Source organism: Hippocampus zosterae, chromosome 9, assembly GCF_025434085.1.
Source record: "Hippocampus zosterae strain Florida chromosome 9, ASM2543408v3, whole genome shotgun sequence".
NCBI classification, from domain to species: Eukaryota; Metazoa; Chordata; class Actinopteri; order Syngnathiformes; family Syngnathidae; genus Hippocampus; species Hippocampus zosterae.
In genome coordinates, this window is record NC_067459.1 from 18,379,792 (window position 1) to 18,400,918 (window position 21,127).

At 43.9% G+C, this 21,127-nt stretch overlaps 3 protein-coding genes across 5 annotated transcripts in view; 2 read left to right on the top strand and 1 right to left on the bottom strand.

The window, feature by feature from the left end:
* fmoda (fibromodulin a) overlaps nt 1-21,127 on the bottom strand; it is a 53,446-nt gene that overhangs the window by 19,428 nt on the left and 12,891 nt on the right. The gene's annotated exons all lie outside the window — the stretch shown is intronic.
* prelp (proline/arginine-rich end leucine-rich repeat protein) lies at nt 718-7,973 on the top strand. The gene is made up of 7 exons (XM_052076886.1): nt 718-1,027; nt 3,739-4,150; nt 4,241-4,426; nt 4,511-4,668; nt 5,595-5,791; nt 7,460-7,535; nt 7,654-7,973. Exons 2-7 carry the CDS (start codon nt 3,743-3,745, stop codon nt 7,742-7,744), a joined length of 1,116 nt encoding a protein of 371 aa, XP_051932846.1. The 5' UTR covers nt 718-1,027; nt 3,739-3,742; the 3' UTR covers nt 7,745-7,973.
* il19l (interleukin 19 like) lies at nt 13,302-15,398 on the top strand. Its single transcript, XM_052076797.1, has 6 exons — nt 13,302-13,515; nt 13,809-13,967; nt 14,063-14,125; nt 14,228-14,380; nt 15,101-15,163; nt 15,297-15,398. The coding sequence occupies exons 2-6, from the start codon at nt 13,818-13,820 to the stop codon at nt 15,396-15,398; spliced, it is 531 nt and encodes a 176-aa protein (XP_051932757.1). The 5' UTR covers nt 13,302-13,515; nt 13,809-13,817.

A 21,127-nucleotide genomic window follows, 5' to 3' on the forward strand; every position in this document is an offset into this window, starting at 1 on the left:
TCAAAAGCAACATTTCAACTTGTAAATAATGAAGAGATGTTTGAGTCAGAGTGATTTTTTTTTTATACGATTTGAATTGAATGGGCCATTTGTCGTCGTAGGCTGTTAGCAAGCAAATTCATGAGCAAGAAGTACACCGTAAGCAAGGCGACAGCAAATACAAATGACATTATCGAGTAAATTAAGCTCAGCAAATCGTTGCTTGTGACCCTTGGACTTCGATCCTGCTTGTATTTCGAATGATGAGATCACATTTCTGGAGATTTCATGAACCAATGACTGTGGATGGTATGACAAAGAATGACTTCTCAGTTACAGATGGGCTTGCGAGCAGGCAAGTGAAAATCCCAGTGCAGAATTTTTTTTTTTTGCGCGAATCCAATCCATTCCTCTATGAGTGTGACTGGTTGTTTGTCTATACGTGGCTGCTGACCAGTCTAAGGCGTGGACCGTCATTTGTCCCATGAGTACGAGTCCGGCTCATTTAACTTGTATAGAAAAGAAAGAAGCCATGCATGCAGTTTGCCATTGGATGCTGTAATAAAAACCACATGATGAGATGTGAGTGCCTTCATCTCAACAATACAGAGAGAGAGAGAGAGAGAAAGAGAGAGAGAGAGAGAGAGAGAGAGAGAGAGAGAGAGAGAGAGAGAGAGGCCAATGCAATCATAGCTGGGCGGCTCTGAAAAAGTAAAGCATCTCATATTCCATTTTTCCCACGTCTTTTGCATCCATGCGAATATCCCACAGTGGCGTATGCTACTTGGTTGTTTTGTCCCTGAAGGAAAGCTAGATGGACTCTTTACAGAGTAAGAGTCATGGGTCATGAGGAACGAGGCACTGTGACCTTGAGAGGGAAAAGAGCCAAACAACTCAAGGAGAGAGAGGGAAGGAGGGGAGCTAGGGAGGGCGAGGGACAGAGAGGAAGAGAGGGAGTGGATGGCTGAAGAAGGAAGGAGGGAGAAAGGCAGAGAGAAGAAAAGACACAACTTGTGACTTGACAAAAGAGGGCAGGTATCAAAGGCAGGTAAGGAACTTTATTTGTTTTGTTTTTTTTTTTTTTTACAGCAATGTTTGGGTGTCAACACAGAGGGTGTGTTGTGTAATGAGATTGTTGGCACATGAACAGCGAATGCCGGCGCGTTTCCACGGCGACACTGTGCTCTGCCATACCTGCCACACTCATACCCAAGGAGATCCAAGTTTTCTTGATATGTTAGTCCACCCGTCCTCCTCAAAAAGCCCTTTTTTTCCCTGATGCTGACACACTCGAGGATCATCACAAAAATATCTTTTGGCTCAAAAGGTTTTCAAGGCAGGAAATAACATTTTTGAAAAACCTTTCAGGCATGCTCTTTAACCCTTTTCGGGGGACAGCGGCTTCTACAGTGAACAACTGATCATGTTATCAGGCTACAGGGTGCATGAAAGGGTTAAAATCACAAGTGTGCTAGGAACTATTGGGAGGAAAACTATTGATCCTCTTTATTCGCTAATTCCGACCCAATATCTGCATCATTTTGAGTAGCATTCAATACTGCGTGGTAGACTGGAGTGTTCAATTCCCTTCAAAGGACAACAACGCACTGTATACATAATCTAACCCAAAATCATGCCTCTCAATTTAGCGGATTTAGAATATGACTGTATTAATTCTACCGTGCAAGGTTGTCTCTCCGTACACACAGATGCATTTACAGATGCAATTATTGTTTTTTTTTTTTCTGGCACTACCACCGCAGGCCAGCCACACCCACATGAGAACATGTTTGGCAATCACATAAGACTAATGCGGAGAATGTGTTGGTGAGGAGGGCTTCAAAAAAAAGGGGGGGGGGGCACGCCATTACTTTCCTGTGTCAGCCAGGTTGATGATGAGAGACATACTCTGCCTTTTGGATGACATCACACATAGCCACATGTAATTATACACGTGCAGTACTTGTGTTGCTTAGTCACAAATGACTCAAGTATTTAGCGGTGGTAATGTTTGTTTTGTTTTTTTAAACACAGCAACTTGGCTTTCATGTGGTTTTGATTATCGTTTGATCTTCTGTTTCATCATGCTGGACAATCTACTCTTATAGTGATGCATTGTTACCTGTCTGGGTGCTTTATTGTTTGAAACCGCTTGTTTTGAGGTTGAAAACATGCGACTGGTTCGAGAGATATTTTCGCTCAAGGGCGCACAATTAGGTACACCCGCCCATTCTGATACGATCCAATCAAAGAGCACGTCAAAAATTTGCCTTTGCGCTTGAAAAGCTAGACGCATCTAAAATGCTACCGCTAATGGTAGCATGTAGCGGTGTCGGTTAGCATGTCTGCCTCACACTCCTAAAACCGTTTATGTTCAGTAAATTGAAGACTAAAAATGCGGAGCCTCCAACTCGTGGCTGTGCGACTCAATGCACAGAGAACGAATCAAAAGTTCGGACTGGTGTCACTCAGAAATGATCGTTATTATCTTTGTGAAGGCAGTTTTGTTTTTGTTTCCATACTTTGTGCAGGTTAAGTTAATGTGGTGGCTTGTGTGCGTTTTCTTTTTCAGGTTTAGTTTTAGTATTTAAAAAAAAAATCATCGCACTTAACATATGATTTGGGGATAGAATTGTAGGTACAAAGGTAACACTACTACATCTTAGACATGACAGCAGTCTTACAGATGGAAGGAAGCAGGGCGAGTTCCTTTGGTGTCCGGTGTGGAACGAGGGTCTGGAAGGCTCTGGATGACTGAGAGGGAAAAGGAAGGGCAGTGCCAGGGATCGACGTCAGAGAGAAGTTCTGATTTGTTTTTCCAGACAGAACAAGTGCTGCCTGGAAGGTTCCTGCGCCGTGATTCATGGGAGATGTTTACCTTTTGGTTAAAGTGGCTTTTCCGAACCCAACTAACAAAGTGATGAGAATATAACTGCTGTTTGGGACGACAGGTGCCCAAGCTGTATTTTCTTCCACTTTGTAAGGTGAAATTGTTCGATGAGGCTCCATTAGTGGTTATGTAAGCATGCACACACTATAGCCATATGCAGCTGTATGCAAGCTTATGAGTAAAAGTGCATGCGCAAAGACTTTTTTAGACCTGCAATCTTCCCCTCTTCAAGTCTCCCTCAGGAGATGCCTTGACAAAAGAGTCTTTATTCCGACTCTGGTTCTTTCAGCACAGCATTCTTTTTTTTTTCATAACTATTAATTTCCTGTCTTACAGAGTTGTTATCACTCACCAGCACCAAATAAGAAGCAATAGTTGATGCATAAGTCAGACAAAAGTGGAGAGTGCCGTGTTCTTATTAAGAGCAGATATTCTGAATGCTTATGGATCAATAGTCTATGTAGTTAGTCTACACTGATAGGCCTCAACATTAGGTACACTTGCACAATCTACACCAGCTCAAGATCCCAACACTCTTGCGCTCCTAAGGCTTCACAATACAACCCGATCGTACCATAAGTACCGGTAATACAAACACAATGTGATCAAATCAAACAACAAAACTGTCAGACTATAAATCTGCTGTCAAAAGCGGCACTGTCGTTTATTTATTACCATACACGGTGTAATGATGTAATGATTCATTTCATCACTTTGTGTGTGGATCCCCATCAAAATTGGAAGAACACCAACCCGTAATTTAAAAAAAAAAAAAATAAACAGCCACAAACCAAAACCCCATGTAAATAAGATAACCTCCTTGAGGTATGTGAAACGAAACAAATATGCAACCTTTGATGTTTGTTTAGGAGCATGAAGGCACCCGCAGGATTCTTCTCCGCCTTGGTGCTGCTCCTTTTGATAGGAGCGGTGCTCGGCCAGAGGCCTCGGCCAAGGAAGCCCACCAGGCGCCCGACCACTCCTAGGAAGCCCTCCGTTCCAGAGCCGCAGGAGCCAACGGACATCCCCCCGCTCATCCTCGGCCCGCCTTCCCCCTATCCCGACTGCCCCAGGGAGTGTCTCTGCTCTCCAAGCTACCCCAACTCCCTCAACTGCGAGAACCGGAACATCCGCGTGATCCCCGTCATCCCGCTCAGAACCCACTATCTGTACCTTCAAAACAACTACATCTCAGAGGTGACGGCGGAACCTTTTGTCAATGCCACGGATATCCGTTGGATCAACTTGGCAAACAATCGCATACATCGCATAGACAGACAGGTAGAACATGGCTTCCTGTCTCGGTGCAGTTGGATGCGCGTTGCGAAATGCCTGGAAGATCCACGCTGTTCTATTTATATCTTTGCGTAGGTGTTCCAGAAGATACCTGCATTGTTGTACCTCTATGTTCAACGCAATCAGCTGAAAGAGGTGCCCTCGGGCCTCCCGGCAAGTCTGGAACAGCTCCGTCTCAGTAAGAATCGTATTTCGAAAATACCCGCAGGCGCTCTAAGTAAAATGGGGAACCTGACCCTGCTCGACCTCTATCACAACCAGGTGAAATTCCCTCTTTCGATGCACTCGCGCGTGTGTTCCCTGTGCACCTTGCGTCAATATGGCGGTGACGTTTTCCTTTCCCAGCTGAGCGACAGTGACCTGGGCAGGAACACCTTCAAGGATTTGTCCAGCTTGATGCAGCTCAATCTGGCCCACAATGTGCTCAGAAAGATGCCAGCTGGCGTACCCAACAACCTCATACAACTTTTCCTTGACAAAAACCGCATCGAGGACATCCCAAAGCAAGTACTCCGAGTTACAGCGAACGAGATCGAAGATAAACGCACTGATATCAGCATTATTTAAAATTCAGGGTTTTTTTTTGGGGGGGGGGGTAAAAAAACAAATGAGGTAATTGTTCATATCTTTTCATGTTTTTATTCACTCCGCTTCAGGACTGAAAGATAATTTTAGTTTTGGAGTGTAAATTGAAACATAGATGTAAAAACAATAATAATGTCCGATTCCATTTCCTGATCATGTTGCATGGTCACTTGTTGCCAGGCAGACTTCACAGGGCTCAGAATTTGAGTCAAATCACAGCAGGATGTTTCAGTGATCAATCCCCCAGACTCATATTGTCAAAATGTATTTTTTACATATTACGCATACAATATTGGAAGCCCAAATCAGAATCGATACTGTATCAGAATCAGGAATGTCTTCATCGGCCAAGTTTGTTTAAAGCGCACACTGAATTTGTCTTCAGTTTGAGCTTCCCTAAAGCAAAAAATAAATAAGATGCCATGAGGGAGCTACAACAATGAATTTATCAATCATGAATTTGTAGAATGTGTGCTGGTTTTGGGATGCATTGTTCGAAACTCTGTAATAAATTTTAAATCATATTTGGATGGAAGGAAAAACAAATGTGGTTGGGCTAAAAGGAAAAAAATGCTTTGCAAAGCCAATAATGCTTTTGTTATTATTGGAACATCATATTCATTCCAACAATGTTAATGATTTTGAACAGCAGTGATTTTGAACCGTATTTTACAGAGATCTGTTTCTAATATTCTGGTCTTTAACGACATGACTACGTGGATTTTTTTTTGTGGGGGGTGGGGTCTTTGTTATCCTGAGGTGCAGATGCACCTATTACTGAGGGCACCAAATGTTTTTGACTAAAAAATTTTGAGAAAAGGGTTGTTCCTTCACTCTTCTTCAGAGATTACTTCCAAGGCTTCTCTCATCTGGCCTTCGTGAGGCTCAACTACAACCAACTGAGTGACAAAGGCGTCCCCAGGGCCGTGTTCAACATCTCCACATTGCTGGACCTGCAGCTCGCTCACAACCAGCTGACCACCATTCCTCTCTTCAGCACTCACCTGGAGCATCTGCACCTCAATCACAACACCATCCAGAGTAAGTTGAAGGCACTTCGCTGGAATTGTGTAAACACTGTGATTTTTGTTTCATAGTTCTACTACTACCGCGAGCGGCCCAGTAGTCCAGTGGTTAGCGCGTCCACCTCACAGTGCAGAGGTACCGGGTTCAATTCCAGCTCCGGCCTCCCTGTGTGGAGTTTGCATGTTCTCCCCGGGCCTGCGTGGGTTTTCTCCGGGTACTCCGGTTTCCTCCCACATTCCAAAAACATGCGTGGCAGACTGATTGAACGCTCTAAAATTGTCCCTAGGTGAGGATGTGAGCGTGGATGGTTGTTTGTCTCTGTGTGCCCTGTGATTGGCTAGCAACCGATTCAGGGTATCCCCCGCCTACTACCCGAAGACAGCTGGGATGGGCTCCAGCACCCCCCGCGACCCTAGTGAGGATCAAGCGGTTCGGAAAATGGATGGATGGATGGATGGACTACTACCGCGACTGGCTGGAAACCCAATTCGCTTGCCCAAAGGCAGCTGGGATAGGCTCCAGCATACTCGTGAGGATAAGCACGACAAAAAAGGGATGGATTGATGGCTGGAATTCCGACTACAATTCTCTCTCCAGCGCATCAGACAAGACAAGACTTGAGTAATTGGCAAAGTGCGAGAGGAAACACTTGCTTTGGATTAATGACAGACTTCTTGAATTCAGTATCAGCTTAGAACAGGGGTTTCCAAAGTCAGTCCTCAAGGACCGCTATCCTGCCTGTTGTCCCTGCTGCAACACAGCTGATTCAAAGGAAGAGGATCGTTCCCATGCTTCTTTAGACTTCGCTGATGACCTGGTCCTTGGAACCAGGAATCAGGTGTGTTGCAACAGGAAGTGATGGAAAACAGGCACGACAGTGGCCCGCGACGACCAGAGCTGGACACGCCGGGCTGAGAACACAAGCAACATCCAATATATTTAGACTATAGACAGTTAAACCCTCAACATATCTTCTGATTATCATAATATGTTAGTCTTGGTTTGAAGCGGCCCAATGGTCGATTAGTTAGCACGTCTGCCTCACAGTGCAGAGGTACAGAGTTCGATTCCGGCTCCGGACTTCCTTTGTGGAGTTTGCATGTTCTCCCGTATGCCTGTGGGGATTTTCCCCGGGTACTCCGGTTTCCTCCCACGCTCCAAAAACATGCATGGCAGACTGATTGGACACTCAAAATTGTCCTTAGGTGTGAGTGTGAGCACGGATGGTTGTTCATCTGTGTGTGCCCTGCAACCGGTTCAGGGTGCCCCCCGCCTACTGACCGAAGACAGCTGGAATAGGCTCCAGCGCCCGCACCGCCTTCGTGGGGAAAAGCGAATCATAAAATGGATGGCTGGGTATTTACAGTAATTAGAGAGTGTGATAGTGTCACGTTAAATATGTCATGATGTTTCCCCCTTTCATTTGAACTTTCACACACCACAATGTCTAGACTTCACCTGTGCAAGCTAAAATTGAGGTCAGCTACATGAAACGGCCCGCCGCAGTTACCAAGGACTTTGCTATTATGTACATTTAGTAATGTCAACAAATTACCCGAGCCACACCTTATTTCCATATTGTAGGTTTATATCCACCACGTAACTGCACTTTGAAATTACTTCATATTTGAATTCTACAATGATGTAACCGTTGTTCATGAGTCAATGGTGCACCTCCTACAGATATCAACGGCACTCTGATCTGCCCACATAGCCTGCAGGGCGACATGAGTGACCCCAGCCATATTCCTAGGCTAAGGTGAGTGGAGTGACGTAGAGCAGCTAAAACAGGAAGTGAAAATGAAGACTTCCATTATCGTGTCATGGAGCAAAAACGTGGCTGATCAACATGTTAAGTCACGTCGGTGTTGCTTCAGGTACCTGCGCTTGGATGGAAATCAACTCAGCCCGCCCATACCGCTGGATGTCATCACGTGCTTCAGACACCTTCACTCCATTGTTATTTAGGCAAAGTCTGCCTTGAAGCAAGGAGGCGTGTGCTCACACCCTCACGCTGAACCCGGGCCACATGTGCACACTTTGTGAAACTCTCTCTGGGTGATACCGCAGCGACTGGGAAGGTTCCAAAGTTTCACTGATTTTTACAGGTAGCACAGAGATGCCTACATGAGGAGTTGCTAAATGAGATGATACACATTAGTGTTTATAGAAATGTATCAGTTCATAATGTGTTGTTGTTATATTAAAAAAAAAAATCTGAAGACTAAATGATTGAAAAAATACAGATTTATTGACTGAAGCGCGTCACGTATGTAGTTAGTATGTTCATGAGTAGACTAGAAAAGACAACATTACATTTCCAACTACTGTGTAGTTGGAAGTGTACAAAATGTGCATGCAATGTTCACGTCGTTCCAAGTAAAATGTCATCATATTCCTTTTCCTTGGAGAAAGCGCTGTACAAATAAAGTGAATAAACGGTGTCTTGAACCTTCTTTTCTATTGTTGTGCGTTTTGTTTGTTTTTTTAGACTTATAAATACATGCATTGGAATCTTAGTTTTAACAAGTGTGTGAATAAAATGTACTTGCAATTCAGCATTTTTTTTTGTGAACTGTCTTACATTTTTGACGGTAAAACAGGAGTTTATAAAAATGACGTGTACAATTTAATTTTTTGTTCTAACAACAGGCGGCCCGGTGGTCAAGCATGTTATCCCGGTGCCTGCGTGGGTTTTCTCCGGGTACTCCAGTTTCCTCCCATATTCCAAAAACATGCATGGCAGGTTATTGCAACACTTTAAATTGTCCCGAGGTGTGAACGTGACCGTGGATGGTTGTTCATCTGTGTGTGCCCTGCGATTGGTTGTCCCCCGCCTACTGCCCGAAGACAGCTGGGATAGGCTCCATTATACCCCCCCCCCCCCCCCGGACCCTTGTGAGGATAAGCGGATCAGAAAATGGATTGATGGATGTTATAACAACATGAAGTTGCATGTAAAATTGACACTTTTTCTCCTCTATGCGGCAGTGAAAGTTAAGTGTTTGCAAAACAGGTATGACGGGGCAGAAAGTGCAGCGTGGCAAGTGATGACATCACTCGCGCCACAACAAACGCAGACACAATTATGGCTAATCGCTAACAACAAGAACACAATGCGTGAGCAAAACAATTGAAAGTCGTTGTTGGGTGACAACGTGTTAACAAATGCACAGTGTTGAATTGAAATGATGCTTAATAGCTTCAATACGAAATAGCAAGCTGTAATGAAAACATATTTGTTCTTGTTTTGACTTTCAAGTACATGACAAAACACTCTCAGCTCATCTGAAATGGGAAGAAAAAAAAATTGAAAAAACTAAAAAGCACTGTTGAGTTGTCGAGTGATAAATTAAAACAATAAAGCCCAAGCTACATATTGGGTCTGCAACTCAACAGCTTTCATATTCATAAGGCTAAAGAGTAAAAATGGCAGGAAAGTTGCCATCTTTGGTCGTACCAAGTTTGAGATCAGGAAGGTTGTTGTCGTTGTGTTTTTTTTTTTTTTTTGCTATTTCAGTAACCTGGCTGACAATCAAGTGTATGTCCGGCATTAAAAAAAAAAGTGTCATCCTGATTTTTTTTTAAATCATAAGATAAGGACTCATCACATACTGGACATGAATGAAATAAAGTGAGGAAATGTAAAATATGCTGGTTCATCATTATTACCGTATTTTCTGGACTATAAGTCACTCCTGAGTATAAGTCGCACCAGCCATAAAATGCATACTAAAGAAAAAAAAACATACATAAGTCGCACTGGAGTATAAGTTGCATTTTGGGGGGGAAATTTATTTGATAAAATCCAACACCAAGAACATACATGCCATCTTGAAAGGCAATTTAAAATTAAAATAAAATAGAAAACAGCACGCTGAGTAGGTGTAGGACATGCTAACCTTATATGACGCATCAACAACGAACTGAGAATGTGCCTGGCATGTTCAAGTAACATATTAAGAGTTATTCAGATAACTATAGCATAAAGAACATGCTAACACGTTCACCAAACCATCAATGTCAATCCAAATCACTAAATCCAATGAAATCTTCATCCTCTGTGTCACTTTAAAACAACTCCACCAACTCCGGAGGTAGAAGACGCAAGCTTCCTCTTCTACGTCGCTTACGTCAGACTCATCGTGGTTTTATCAACACAGGTCTAGAGCGGCCTCTTGTGAAAAATAAAATGTGAAAATAACATGTGAAATGATATAATAATGTGTTAATAATTTCACCCATAAATCGCTCTAGAGGATAAATCGCACCCCCAGCCAAACTACGAAAAAAAACTGATTTATAATCTGGAAAATATGGTATAAATATGATCCTTTAAAATTTGTCCAGGTACAAAAGTCTTGTTTTTTCAACACTATTTTGAACTTTCTGCAACAATAATGCTCAGTTAGTTCCCAAAGTATGATTATGAGGGTATGAGAGTATGATTTTTGTCATTATTCAAAAGTGACATAAAATGTTTTTTAAATACGGTATTTAAAATTAAGCCTCTGTTGAATGAAATGTTAATTGTTGGAGTTATAACATTTTCAGATTACGTTTCGATTTTTACATTTTTTTTAATCGATCCAGACGCCCATTTTTTTTTAACAAATAATTCTCTCCTCTTACATCTCTTAACTGCTTCCAAAAACAAGGCGCATGCTGAAATGTGATGATGATTGCATGACTGTTCATGTCTTATTTGTGTTGTTATATTATAAAAAAATATTTTATGTCATAAGTTCTGTAAAATGCTTTGTCACAGCTGCAGCTGTTGTGCAAGCGGCATATAAATAAAGAAGTATCGTACTTAATTACACCACCAAATCCTCCAGTCCTGTGCAACTGCACTTGCCTCAAGACACCATAGAAACTCTTCACCAAAAATAAAATCAATGCCCAAAGCATCCATACAACCCTTTGCAGCAGCACGGTTGACGAGGATGTTCCCACGCTACATACCGGTAAATGTCAGGGAAAGACCTTTTTCGCCCACGCAGCACCCACGCCGTTTTGTAGCCAAATGTACTTTTCCCGGTGATGCAAAAAGATTCCAAAAAAAAAACAAAACAAAAGAAAACAAAAACGTGTCCATGTCACAGATGAGTATGAATCTCCAGCCGGATCACAATGCTGCTGCACGTGTCCAGACAGGAACAGCAGGGAGGGGAAAAAAAAAAAGATTGGTGAGGATCTGGAGATAATAAGAATCCGTCTGTTGGTGACCCTCTAGCGACACTGTCGCTGGTGTCACTTCTTGTGGGCAGAGAGTCCGATCCTTGAGCCGCAGACCCGTCCGCAGATGGAGCAAGGGAACCCAGATACCAGGGGGGTACCAGCTGGTGTTGTTAAATGAGTCTCTCGTTTCGTCTGTCTTGGTTAGTTTGGTGTATTTGAGGAACTGTAGTGTCACAAGTGATCCGCCAGGTTGGTCTGTTGAGTGCCAGAGTTTCAAGCTGCATGGGTTTGATGTTGGCTCGCTTTAGGAGGTCCCTCGTGTAGTCCTTAAGGTGCCGCTTTTGCCCCCCCCCCAGCAGAAAGGGTTGCACTTCTCAGTTGGCCATAGAGGATCTGGCGGGGCAGGCCGCTGTCGGGCATGCGGATGGTGTGTCCAATCCACCGAATTGGTGCTTTTAAAGATGTCTGTATGGTGAATTCTATCTTCCCAGGACAGGCCAAGGATCTTTTGCAGGCAGCGGATATGGAAGGCCTCCAGCCCCCCCTCCACACACACACACCTATGGTTGGAGTGCAACTTAGGTACCATGAAACAGCTACTAAAAATACTTCGGTTTATCAAAAAACTTGGTCACCAGGAAGTGCCATCACTGAGCTATTTTGGCAGGGAGTTTTCTGTTTGACACTAATTACTATTTTGGCTGTCTAGTTGCATCCATCCATCTTCTATTCGGCTAATCGTCACAAGTGTCGCAGGGCATGCCGGAGCCTATCCCAACCCTCTTCCGGCAGTAGGCGGGGGACACCCTGAAGTGGTTGCGAGCCAATCGCAGGGCACACAGAGACAAACAACCATCCGCACTCACACTTAGGGACAATTTTGAGTATTCTCCCCATGGCTGCGTGGGTTTTCTCCGGGTACTCCAGTTTCCTCCCACATTCTAAAAATATGCATGGCAGGTTAATGGAGCACTCTAAATGGTCCCTAGTGTAGCGAGTGTGGGCGCGGATGGTTGTGCGTCGATGTGTGCTCTGCGATTGGCTGGCAACCAGTTGTTGAGGGTGTCCCCCACCTACTGCCCGATGACGGCCGGGATAGGCTCCAGCACGCCCGCAACGCTCGTGAGGATAAGCGGAAGGGGAAAACGGATGGATAGATATTCAAGTCATGATTTGGAGGACTATGTTTGACTCACTAGAGTCAAAATTTTTCGAAGGGGAAACGGTACATCTTTTTTAGCTACTCTTCCAACCTCTGTTAAACTGCCTTAACTCTTGAAAATGTCTGCAAGACGAGTTTCACTTTGAGACAACTGAGCTGAGCATAAAGTCTTCACACAGGAAGGCAGAAGCTAGGATTGGAACCCCCGAAACTCCAAACTGTGAAGCAGAAGTGCCGTCGTAGGTGAACTAAACGTTTGACAAACAACCCCGAGATGAACAAAAGGATTACTTTGTGCTCCTTAAGAAATCAAAAATATATTTGTTCCAAGTTCAGTGACTGGAAGTTCAATTGATTGTCTCGGTGTGTGAGTAAATGTTGCGGTGTGATGGGTTCTTTGATAGAACACCCCGGATTACTTTCATTTATTAGGTTTCTAACCGGCATCGGTCGCGTGGATCTTTTGCCGAGTAAAAATATGACAAAAGTGCTTAAGGCCGTTCTACTTCCAGTCCAACCTTTCAACAATTGCTTTATTTGTGGATAGTCGATTCCCTCACCCCTCCACATGCTCCGCAAACCCTTTTTAATAATGATCCAGCACTGACTGCACAAAAGAGGGTGATGAATAAGGCCTGGGGGGGTCCATTCAACTCATTTTCTAAAGCGATTATCCTGTCAGAATCGTGGCGAGCCTGGGCCTATGCCAGCTAAATTTGGGCAAAAGATGGGGCACATCCTTGCCTCGTCTAGCTCAGCATTCACCCATGCCGAAAAAAAACAAACACCCGTCTGCTCGCGACACTTTTTGAAAAATTCATCCCGTGAATTTTACAGTCCAGCAAGTCGACTGGGTGTTTCCAATCCAAACTTGTCTGACTACAGTAAAGTCCCAAGCCTGCTTATATACTGCAAATTAAAAACAAAAACAAAACACTTCATTGACAATGCATATCAAACGTGTTAGTTTGAGTAGTGAGGGGGGCCTAAAATGTGGCTAACATGGGGTACACCGGTTTAAAAAAAAAAAAATCTAAATTAAAAAAATCCAAAATCAAAAATAAATGATGAGCTTGGACCCGGACACAAACGACTGCAGGTGCCATGATGCCGAACCAGAACCAGTGCGATTAGCACAGAAAAATGATGTCACTGTCGGCATGAGTCATTCAATAATTGTGTAAGATATCTTGATATCAGCCTGGGGGGCAAGGAAAACTTCATTTGGTGAATTTAAATGAGATGCGTCTTTCGACACTTCCTCCTACTCCGATTATTCGAGCCTGAACTACTATTGTTGCTAAAAATCCCCCTGGATCCACTATAAGAAGAGACAGCATGGAGGCACACAGACACACACCTTGGATTCATCCCCGGAATACAGGTGAACGCACAGGTGAGCACCGCTGATGCACTGCCGAGCATCACTCACATGAGAATGATGAATGACGAGCCTTCTACGTTAAGACAGCTTCCAGACATCGTCTTGTTTGCGAGAGTCAATATTGTAGCTCCCACGAATGGATTAAAAAAATTATATAAATCAGCATTTGTTGAAATGAAAGCGGATTTTTTTTTAAAAAGTACACCTACCCCACAAAATACTCGGCGGCGGTAACCACGAATGACTGACTTGATAATTTTACACTTTAAGGTGTTTGTTAAGTGTCTCTTGTGTCTCCTCGCCAGACGACCACAATGATGACAAGCTTGCTCTACTTCTCGCTCGGTCTCCTGGTCGGCCTTGCGGCCAACCCTGCGCTCATCTTGTCGCTGGTCAACAACTGCAGCGTCAGCGTCCACATGCCGGAGCTACGAAGATATTACTCCGAAATACGCACGAAAGCGGTACGTCTGTCACGCTGCACTCCTCTGCCCAAAAAAAATCCCATCGTGTGATAGGTGCGGAGATGTAATCTTATCTCGTTTGGGTCTGATGTCAGATTCGAGAAGACACAGAGATTGGAGTGAGGATTCTGAGCAGAATGGCAATGAGAGACGTTCAGGTGAGTCCGTTTCTGAATTGGAGCGTTGCTCAAAAGCGAAGGTTCCGAGAGTCACACACAGCCCGTGCGTGTTTGGTGATGTAACCTTTTGGACTTTCTCAGAATGATCAGACATGCTGCTTCCTGCGCCTGCTCCTACGCTTCTATGTGGAGAGGGTGTTCCGCAACTTTGCCTGCGATCAGCCACAGGAGCAACGCAGCTCCAGTGCCCTGGCCAATGCTTTTGTGGCCATGAAACGGAATATCAACAAATGTGTAAGTATGCTCCACGGCAAACATGGATTTCATTTCCCACCCCAAGTGAAGCATTGATTTAATAAGAACAAATTATTAAGAATAAATTATTGACTGCTGTCAGGTTGCTGAATAAAAATAACAATAATAATAATAATAATAATTAAATGATGTGAAAGACAATTGTAAATAGCACTGCGATTTATCCATTTTGTGTTTATATTGCACTTAATTGAACGGTGTTTGTTGTTTTTTTCTTCTTTCTTCCTACATTCTTGCTGCTGGAGGCTGTAAATTTCCCCAGTGTGGGACAAATAAAGGATATCTTATCTTATCTTAATTAAAAAATAATAGACACAAATAGCCCATTAATATTCAGTGAAATCCGCAGAACGTTTTTTTCCCCCAAATAATAGTTAAAGCAAGTCAAAAAGGTTCTTTTTTTCCATTTTTAATAAAACTTTATTCTTACGTGCTACTGTTAAAAATGTACTTTACGATTCAGCGGCAAAACAAGTAATCAGAAGCGTGAGCTAAGGTACATTTCGAAGATAAGCGTGGCAACACTGGCGCGCATTTTTGCCTCTGAACCGGCACGTTGCCGTCGTACTTGTGCGCCCTCGTCATCCTACTCGTGCACTGAAAAGGAAAAAGGTATTCCCTGAACAATCAACGCCCAAGTAGGACATCGAACGAATTGCTCACAACGAGAAATAATCACTCTCATCTTCTCCCCCTCAGCACTGCCTCTGCAACGAGGGGACGCACAAAGCAATCGAGTCTCTGGAAACGCACTTTACCGAGGTAACCGTCCTTTCATTTTGCTTCACAAACCAAATGCGCGGCGACACTCATCTTCACTACCATGTCAGTCTTTGCGGGAGATGTCGATTGGATTCTGAATACGTGTGCCTGCCTTTGTTGTTACCCAACCCAGCTGTCCACCGACAAGGCGGCGAAGAAGGCCGTCGCGGAGTTGGATACACTACTGGATTGGCTGGACGAAGTGGACCAGGCATCTCACTCAGTGATGATGTGAATGTGGCCGTGAATGGTTGTTAGTCTCTTCATGTGCCGTGCGACTGACTGGCGACCAGTTCAAGGTGTAGTCCGCCTTTCGCCCAAAGTCTGCTGGGATAAGCTCTAGCACCCTCCCTCGACCTCTTCAGGATAAGCTGTGTTGAAAATTTCAGAGCAGGCGGGATCGGAGGGCGTTCCCTCCAGTGCCGCACCTTCTTCACCATCATCATCTGCCGTTAAAAGGACTGCCAAGCCAAGAGCTCAAGGACGAATGATTCAGTCTTGCTCACAATTCTCCTACCAAGTGCTTGTAATTTCTAGACATCAATGATCTTCATAGTTCTCTCATCACATTTTGTATTTTGTTTTTATCTCGGTTGTTTCTTGTTCACGCAACGGTTTTTTCTCTGTCCTTTTGTGACTAGGGATTTTGCATTGTTATTTTTCCTCGCATATTGCAAGTGCTTTTTGGTTGTCTCATTCTATACCCGGTTCAGTGTTACCACCGTTTTTTTATTGTACTGTGTCAGTCTTGCGTTTTTTTTCTTTAATAAACAATTGTTGTCAAAATCTTATCCTTGTCTACATTTGTGGGATCTCTTTCTGTTCGGATTATTCCGGAACTCTGACAGGATTATCTGACTACGGATCCTGTAGACTTGGGTAAGGGAAGGCCAAGGACGACTGGTGTGCCAAGCAGGAGACCACACGATTCGAGGAATTGGGTTCCTTTGTCGAACAGTTTGGCAGCCGTGGGACCCCACCCACAGGGGCTCGTACGACTACCGTTTGGGTGTATCCATCCCCGGTCGCTTCTCGTGAACGTCACGTATGGTGAAGAATCCGGCCTATGAAGTCAATTTATTCATCAGTGCAGTCAGTTGACAGGCAACCATGCACCTACTCCCAGGATAGTTCCAAAATCACATTAATCATGAATCTGGTGACTGACCAGGCTAGTTCTTGGGCTGCGACCGGAACTGCGGTCCTTCCCGGACTTTATGACTGAAATTCACCATCTGTTCCAACACCCAGTCCGAGGAAGGGAGGCCAGAGGACAATTGCTTGACGGTTGACGATTGCTTGAAGGTAGTCACTCTGTTCTTGACTACTCCATTTCATTACGTATACTAGCGGCAGAAAGTGGATTAGACGACTGCTCATTACATAGCATTTTCCGCCTTTAAAGTTGAGTTGGTTGTCCAGGGTGACATCACCAACCTGGAGGAACTCATTAGTTTGGTCATATGTCTGGAGAACCGCTTGATGGAGAGACGCCGGGAACGTGGAATGGCGCACAGCCGTGCTAACATCAGAGATTCTGCGCGTCGACAGAGGCCCCTCCAAGCAAGAACGCAGACCAAGCCCTGTGCCTGTCATCCCAGCGCAGGAGTCAATGGAGCTGGGAGATGGTCGGATACATCCGGAGGAGAAATGGCGGTGATTCCAGACGGGGGCATACTTCTTCTGTGGCCACACGGTATCCTCATGCCCGAGAAGACCTTCTTGTTAGTCACGCTAGTCCACCCGGCTCGGCAACTGTAAGTCGGATGCCACAGTGACGACCGCCAGGAACAATGCCAATACGACCCAACGCAGTCGGATTCGAGCAGAGTCTCTGACTGTCCCAGAAGTCGTGAAAGTCTGGAAATAATGAGGCCGATATCTGGACATGGTAAGAAACTTAACTAATAAACTGTCAAAATCTTATCCTCGTCTAGGTTTGTGGGATCCCATTCTTTGCCACATTATGTCCGAACTCAAACAATTGTTTGTGCATTATTTTTATACGGGGGTGGAATTTTATTTTATTGGACATGTGAATTGTTCTATTGTCTAAGTTTTTACAAGCTTTCGACATGAATGAATAAACTATGGCTACTCCAACAGGCTTTTTCATGAAACCCCAATGTGATGATGATGATAGTCATACTTTCAAGGAACGACTACCATACAAAACTGAATGCAAGCCGACAAGACGTACCTCTGTGACAATCTGCTCCCCTTTTTGACAAGAAGTACTGATGTCTCACAATTACATGGATGAGATGTCCACTTCTGAGAAAACGTACTCGCTACAGTGTACCCCCTTAAGTGAAACCAAAGCATGACTGCGCTCAAGTGGTTCACACGGCGCGACCACAAGCATTTCGCTCGACACTTATCACACGGTGTAGTAATGCAAACACACATTCCCACACACGCAGAAAATGATTTTGTGTGTGTTGCACTTGTGCACTTGTGCAACACACACAAACACACTCACACAAACACACAGGCACACACTTCAACCTTATCCAGACAGCAGAGGGTGCTAAAGCGCAAAATACTTGTGTGTGGATACAGTGTATTGGCTAAAAACTATTACTTGAACAATGTTGTAGCTATCTCCCCATCTAGATAAAATGCCTACAGTATGTACTGGAAGCGAGTGCAAACGTAAATACTGCCATCATTCATACCGTAATCTTAAATGGCCATTTGAATTGACATGAGTTTTTCCAATTTAACAGCTCCTAGTTTGACATTGAAGGTGATTTCTCAAGGAAAGCTCGACTCATGTGCACAGTTCAACGGCGCTTGATGCTCAACTTGTGCTGGCCACAAAAATAGGGCTCTATGTATACACACACCAGAAAACAAAATGGATCTATTTTTCAGTCACATGCAAAAGCAAAACAAGCTTTCCAAGAATTTTTCAGGAGTTTCTTGACTCACATGTATGGTGACTCATATTGCATTACAAATGCATTCCTGGAGTATTTTCTCCAGATTCATTACTGACAATGACAGCATGATCATAACATCCTTTGATGTCAAGAGTACTATTTCCAACCCGCCCCCGAAACCTTTGCGTGACCTCACGTTGTTCACAGTCCCATTTCCTAAAAACTACTATTTGTAGAAAACGGGTTGCTGATGAATCGACAATGCAGATGAATAGAATACGCGGGAGAGCTGAGCAATTTTGACAAAGCAGTCGTTTGGTGATTTACTTCCTTCGTACACTTAAAAGAAACACGAGGAAAGATTGCGAATTTCGGTGCGTAAATAATGATAACTTTAATCCGATGTCATTTTCGTCAACAAAGTTAGATGCTGCCGAAAAATGTCCGCTCACCTAAATAGAATAGAGTACAATAAAGAATATTCTCCCTCTGTAACTTTGAGGTCAAAGTCTGAATTGTGATCAAGAGAAACTCTTGACCCTCAAAAGGATACTATCTCAGCAAAACGGAGCTCAATATTATTTTCAGGTCATATTTCATAACAGCAATTTGCTTGCTCAACTCTGCAACAAAAAAAAAAAGGTTTCGGAGGAAGTCCCTCTTATGTTTTTTCTGAGAATGTATTGAAAGGGGGAGTTTGCAGTTTTCCAACTGCGAACAAGATTTGAATGATGCAGCTTCACTCGCCCCCCCCCAAATCTCTGACCAAAGCCACGCCCCTCATTCAGGTGCACAAGACATGCGTGGTATGAATGCGCACGGAGAAATAAGCCGATCTGAGCCGCAGATCCTACATTGCTAGCGTGACGTATTTGTGACAGTGTGTCGCAAAACACAAAAGGGGCTCTATTTTGTTAAAAGGTAGAAATGACGCGCGGCAGAGGGCGCAACTTTGCACCAGAGGCAGGTTAGACCGATGTTGGTAATTCTGTAGACAAGCGTAGGTCGGAGGATCTGACAGCAGGGCGAGCTGTGTGGAGTGTTTAAAGCCAATTTCCTTTCATTCCCTTTAAATGGGCGGACACACGCTCTCGGATTGGCAGCAGAGCATCATTCTCTGTGCAGAGGAGAACCTTGCTTAATCGCAGCGATTTGTATGCGCGTGGAGCTTTGTCACAGTTCTGGCTGTGATGTGACGACAGATAATAGAAATCTATCTGCCTGTGCCCCCGATCGAATTAACCAAAATCACATGACACCAGATCCACTCTCCCTCAAAACCTTAGACATGGTCCGAGCAGGCGTGAGTTTAGATCAACTTTCCGCCCTCGGCTGCATCGGAATGCCCAGCTTGGCGCAAAACGATCTGCCAAATTGGCAAACGCGCGCAGCAAACTGTGCACGGATCGGCAAGCATTTGTGCTCTGCCGCAGATGCGCTAAGTAAACAGAGCGCTAATTGTTTCCAGTTTGATGATGAATTTCTGGGAATGTACAAATCAAATACAAATCCAAAACAGGCTTTAAAGTCTCTCATTTATTCTCTCGTACTGTACTCTATTTACATTCTATTTAGTGACGTTTAAAACGACTCCAATCCAGCCATCCGTCCATTTTCGGAACCGCTTTAACCTCACTAAGGTCGCGGGGCGTGCTGGAGCCTATCACAGCGGCAGTAGGCGGGGGGCACCCTGAACCGGTTGCCAGCCAATCGCAGGGCACACAGAGACGAAACAACCAACCGCGCACACACTCACACGCATGCATGTTTTTGGAATGTGGGATAAAAGCGCAGTACCCGGAAAAAACCCACTCAGGCCCAGGGAGAACATGCAACTGGGATTGAACCCACGACCTCTGCACTGTGAGGTCGACGAGCTAACCACTGGACCCACCGGGTCGCCGCTATGATGACTCCATTTTTGTATTTATGAAACATGTCAGTCAAATTTACATGCGCAGTGAAATCTGTCGCACTGACAGCTGCAACAAGTCAACGTGACGCACGACAAGGTGGAAAACGTGCAAAGCACACAATGCACATTTGACCCACAACAAGTCACGGGCAAGACACTTGCGCTATAAACGTTCACAACCGCAATGTTTAAAATGAGCCGTGATGACGTTTAGTGTTCCCATTCAGTTTCTGCATCACATGCGTGTGAGTCACACATCCTCACTAGATTTAGAGGCACTGCAAAAGAACAGCGCGTAGCACACAGTAACGCATACAGCCAAGACGTCAGGTTCTTTTCCAAACCGAGATCAGAGCCCCATTACGAAATGACTTCTGTTGAACATGTTCAAAATCAAAACTTGAGGGAATTTCGGAAAACATCACTCAAATCATCAACATCACTTGAATCACAGAATATACTGCATCTATGACCAAGTGAATCGTCGTAATTATTTTATATTACGACCAAGCCGATAGGAAGTTCCTTGAAAGTAGGAAGAATTCGTCGGAGGGAAAAAAAAAAGAGTGTGACTCACAGCTGAAAATTGATCAACCGCAGCAATGCGTGAATTTAAGCCACAAAATGATGAGTGCAAAAATGCAAACTTGGGCTTCCCACGAACAGATTATTAGATGACACACCTTGACTTTTGTTAGGATCATCAATTTCCTTCATGCTTTGACCTCATTAAGGCAGGCTTGAATTATTGCGCAGTTATTTGGATAATAACGGTTTCAATGTTATGCGCCTTTATACACAAGCATCGGTATTTCAAATGACAAATACTTTCAGTTTTAATGGAAGATGTTTCACAGAAAGGTGATGTTTACCATTTCGGGGTTACACCTTAACAGTCAACCTAAAAATGTGTGAAAATCAATACCACCACTTTCTTTCCGATGCGTCACCGAGTAAAATTTAACCTGGTATCGGGAACGACAATTTTTTTTTCAATTACAGCTAATGTTTAATGCATAAAAAAATTAAAAAGTGTATTTCAAATCAGTGCTTCATAAAGTTCACGCGACACCAGAGTTATTCATTTATTTATTTTATGTTAAACTTGAAAGTATATTGGCGAAGCAGTATTCGTCACTGGGATATGAAAAAGTAATATTCAAC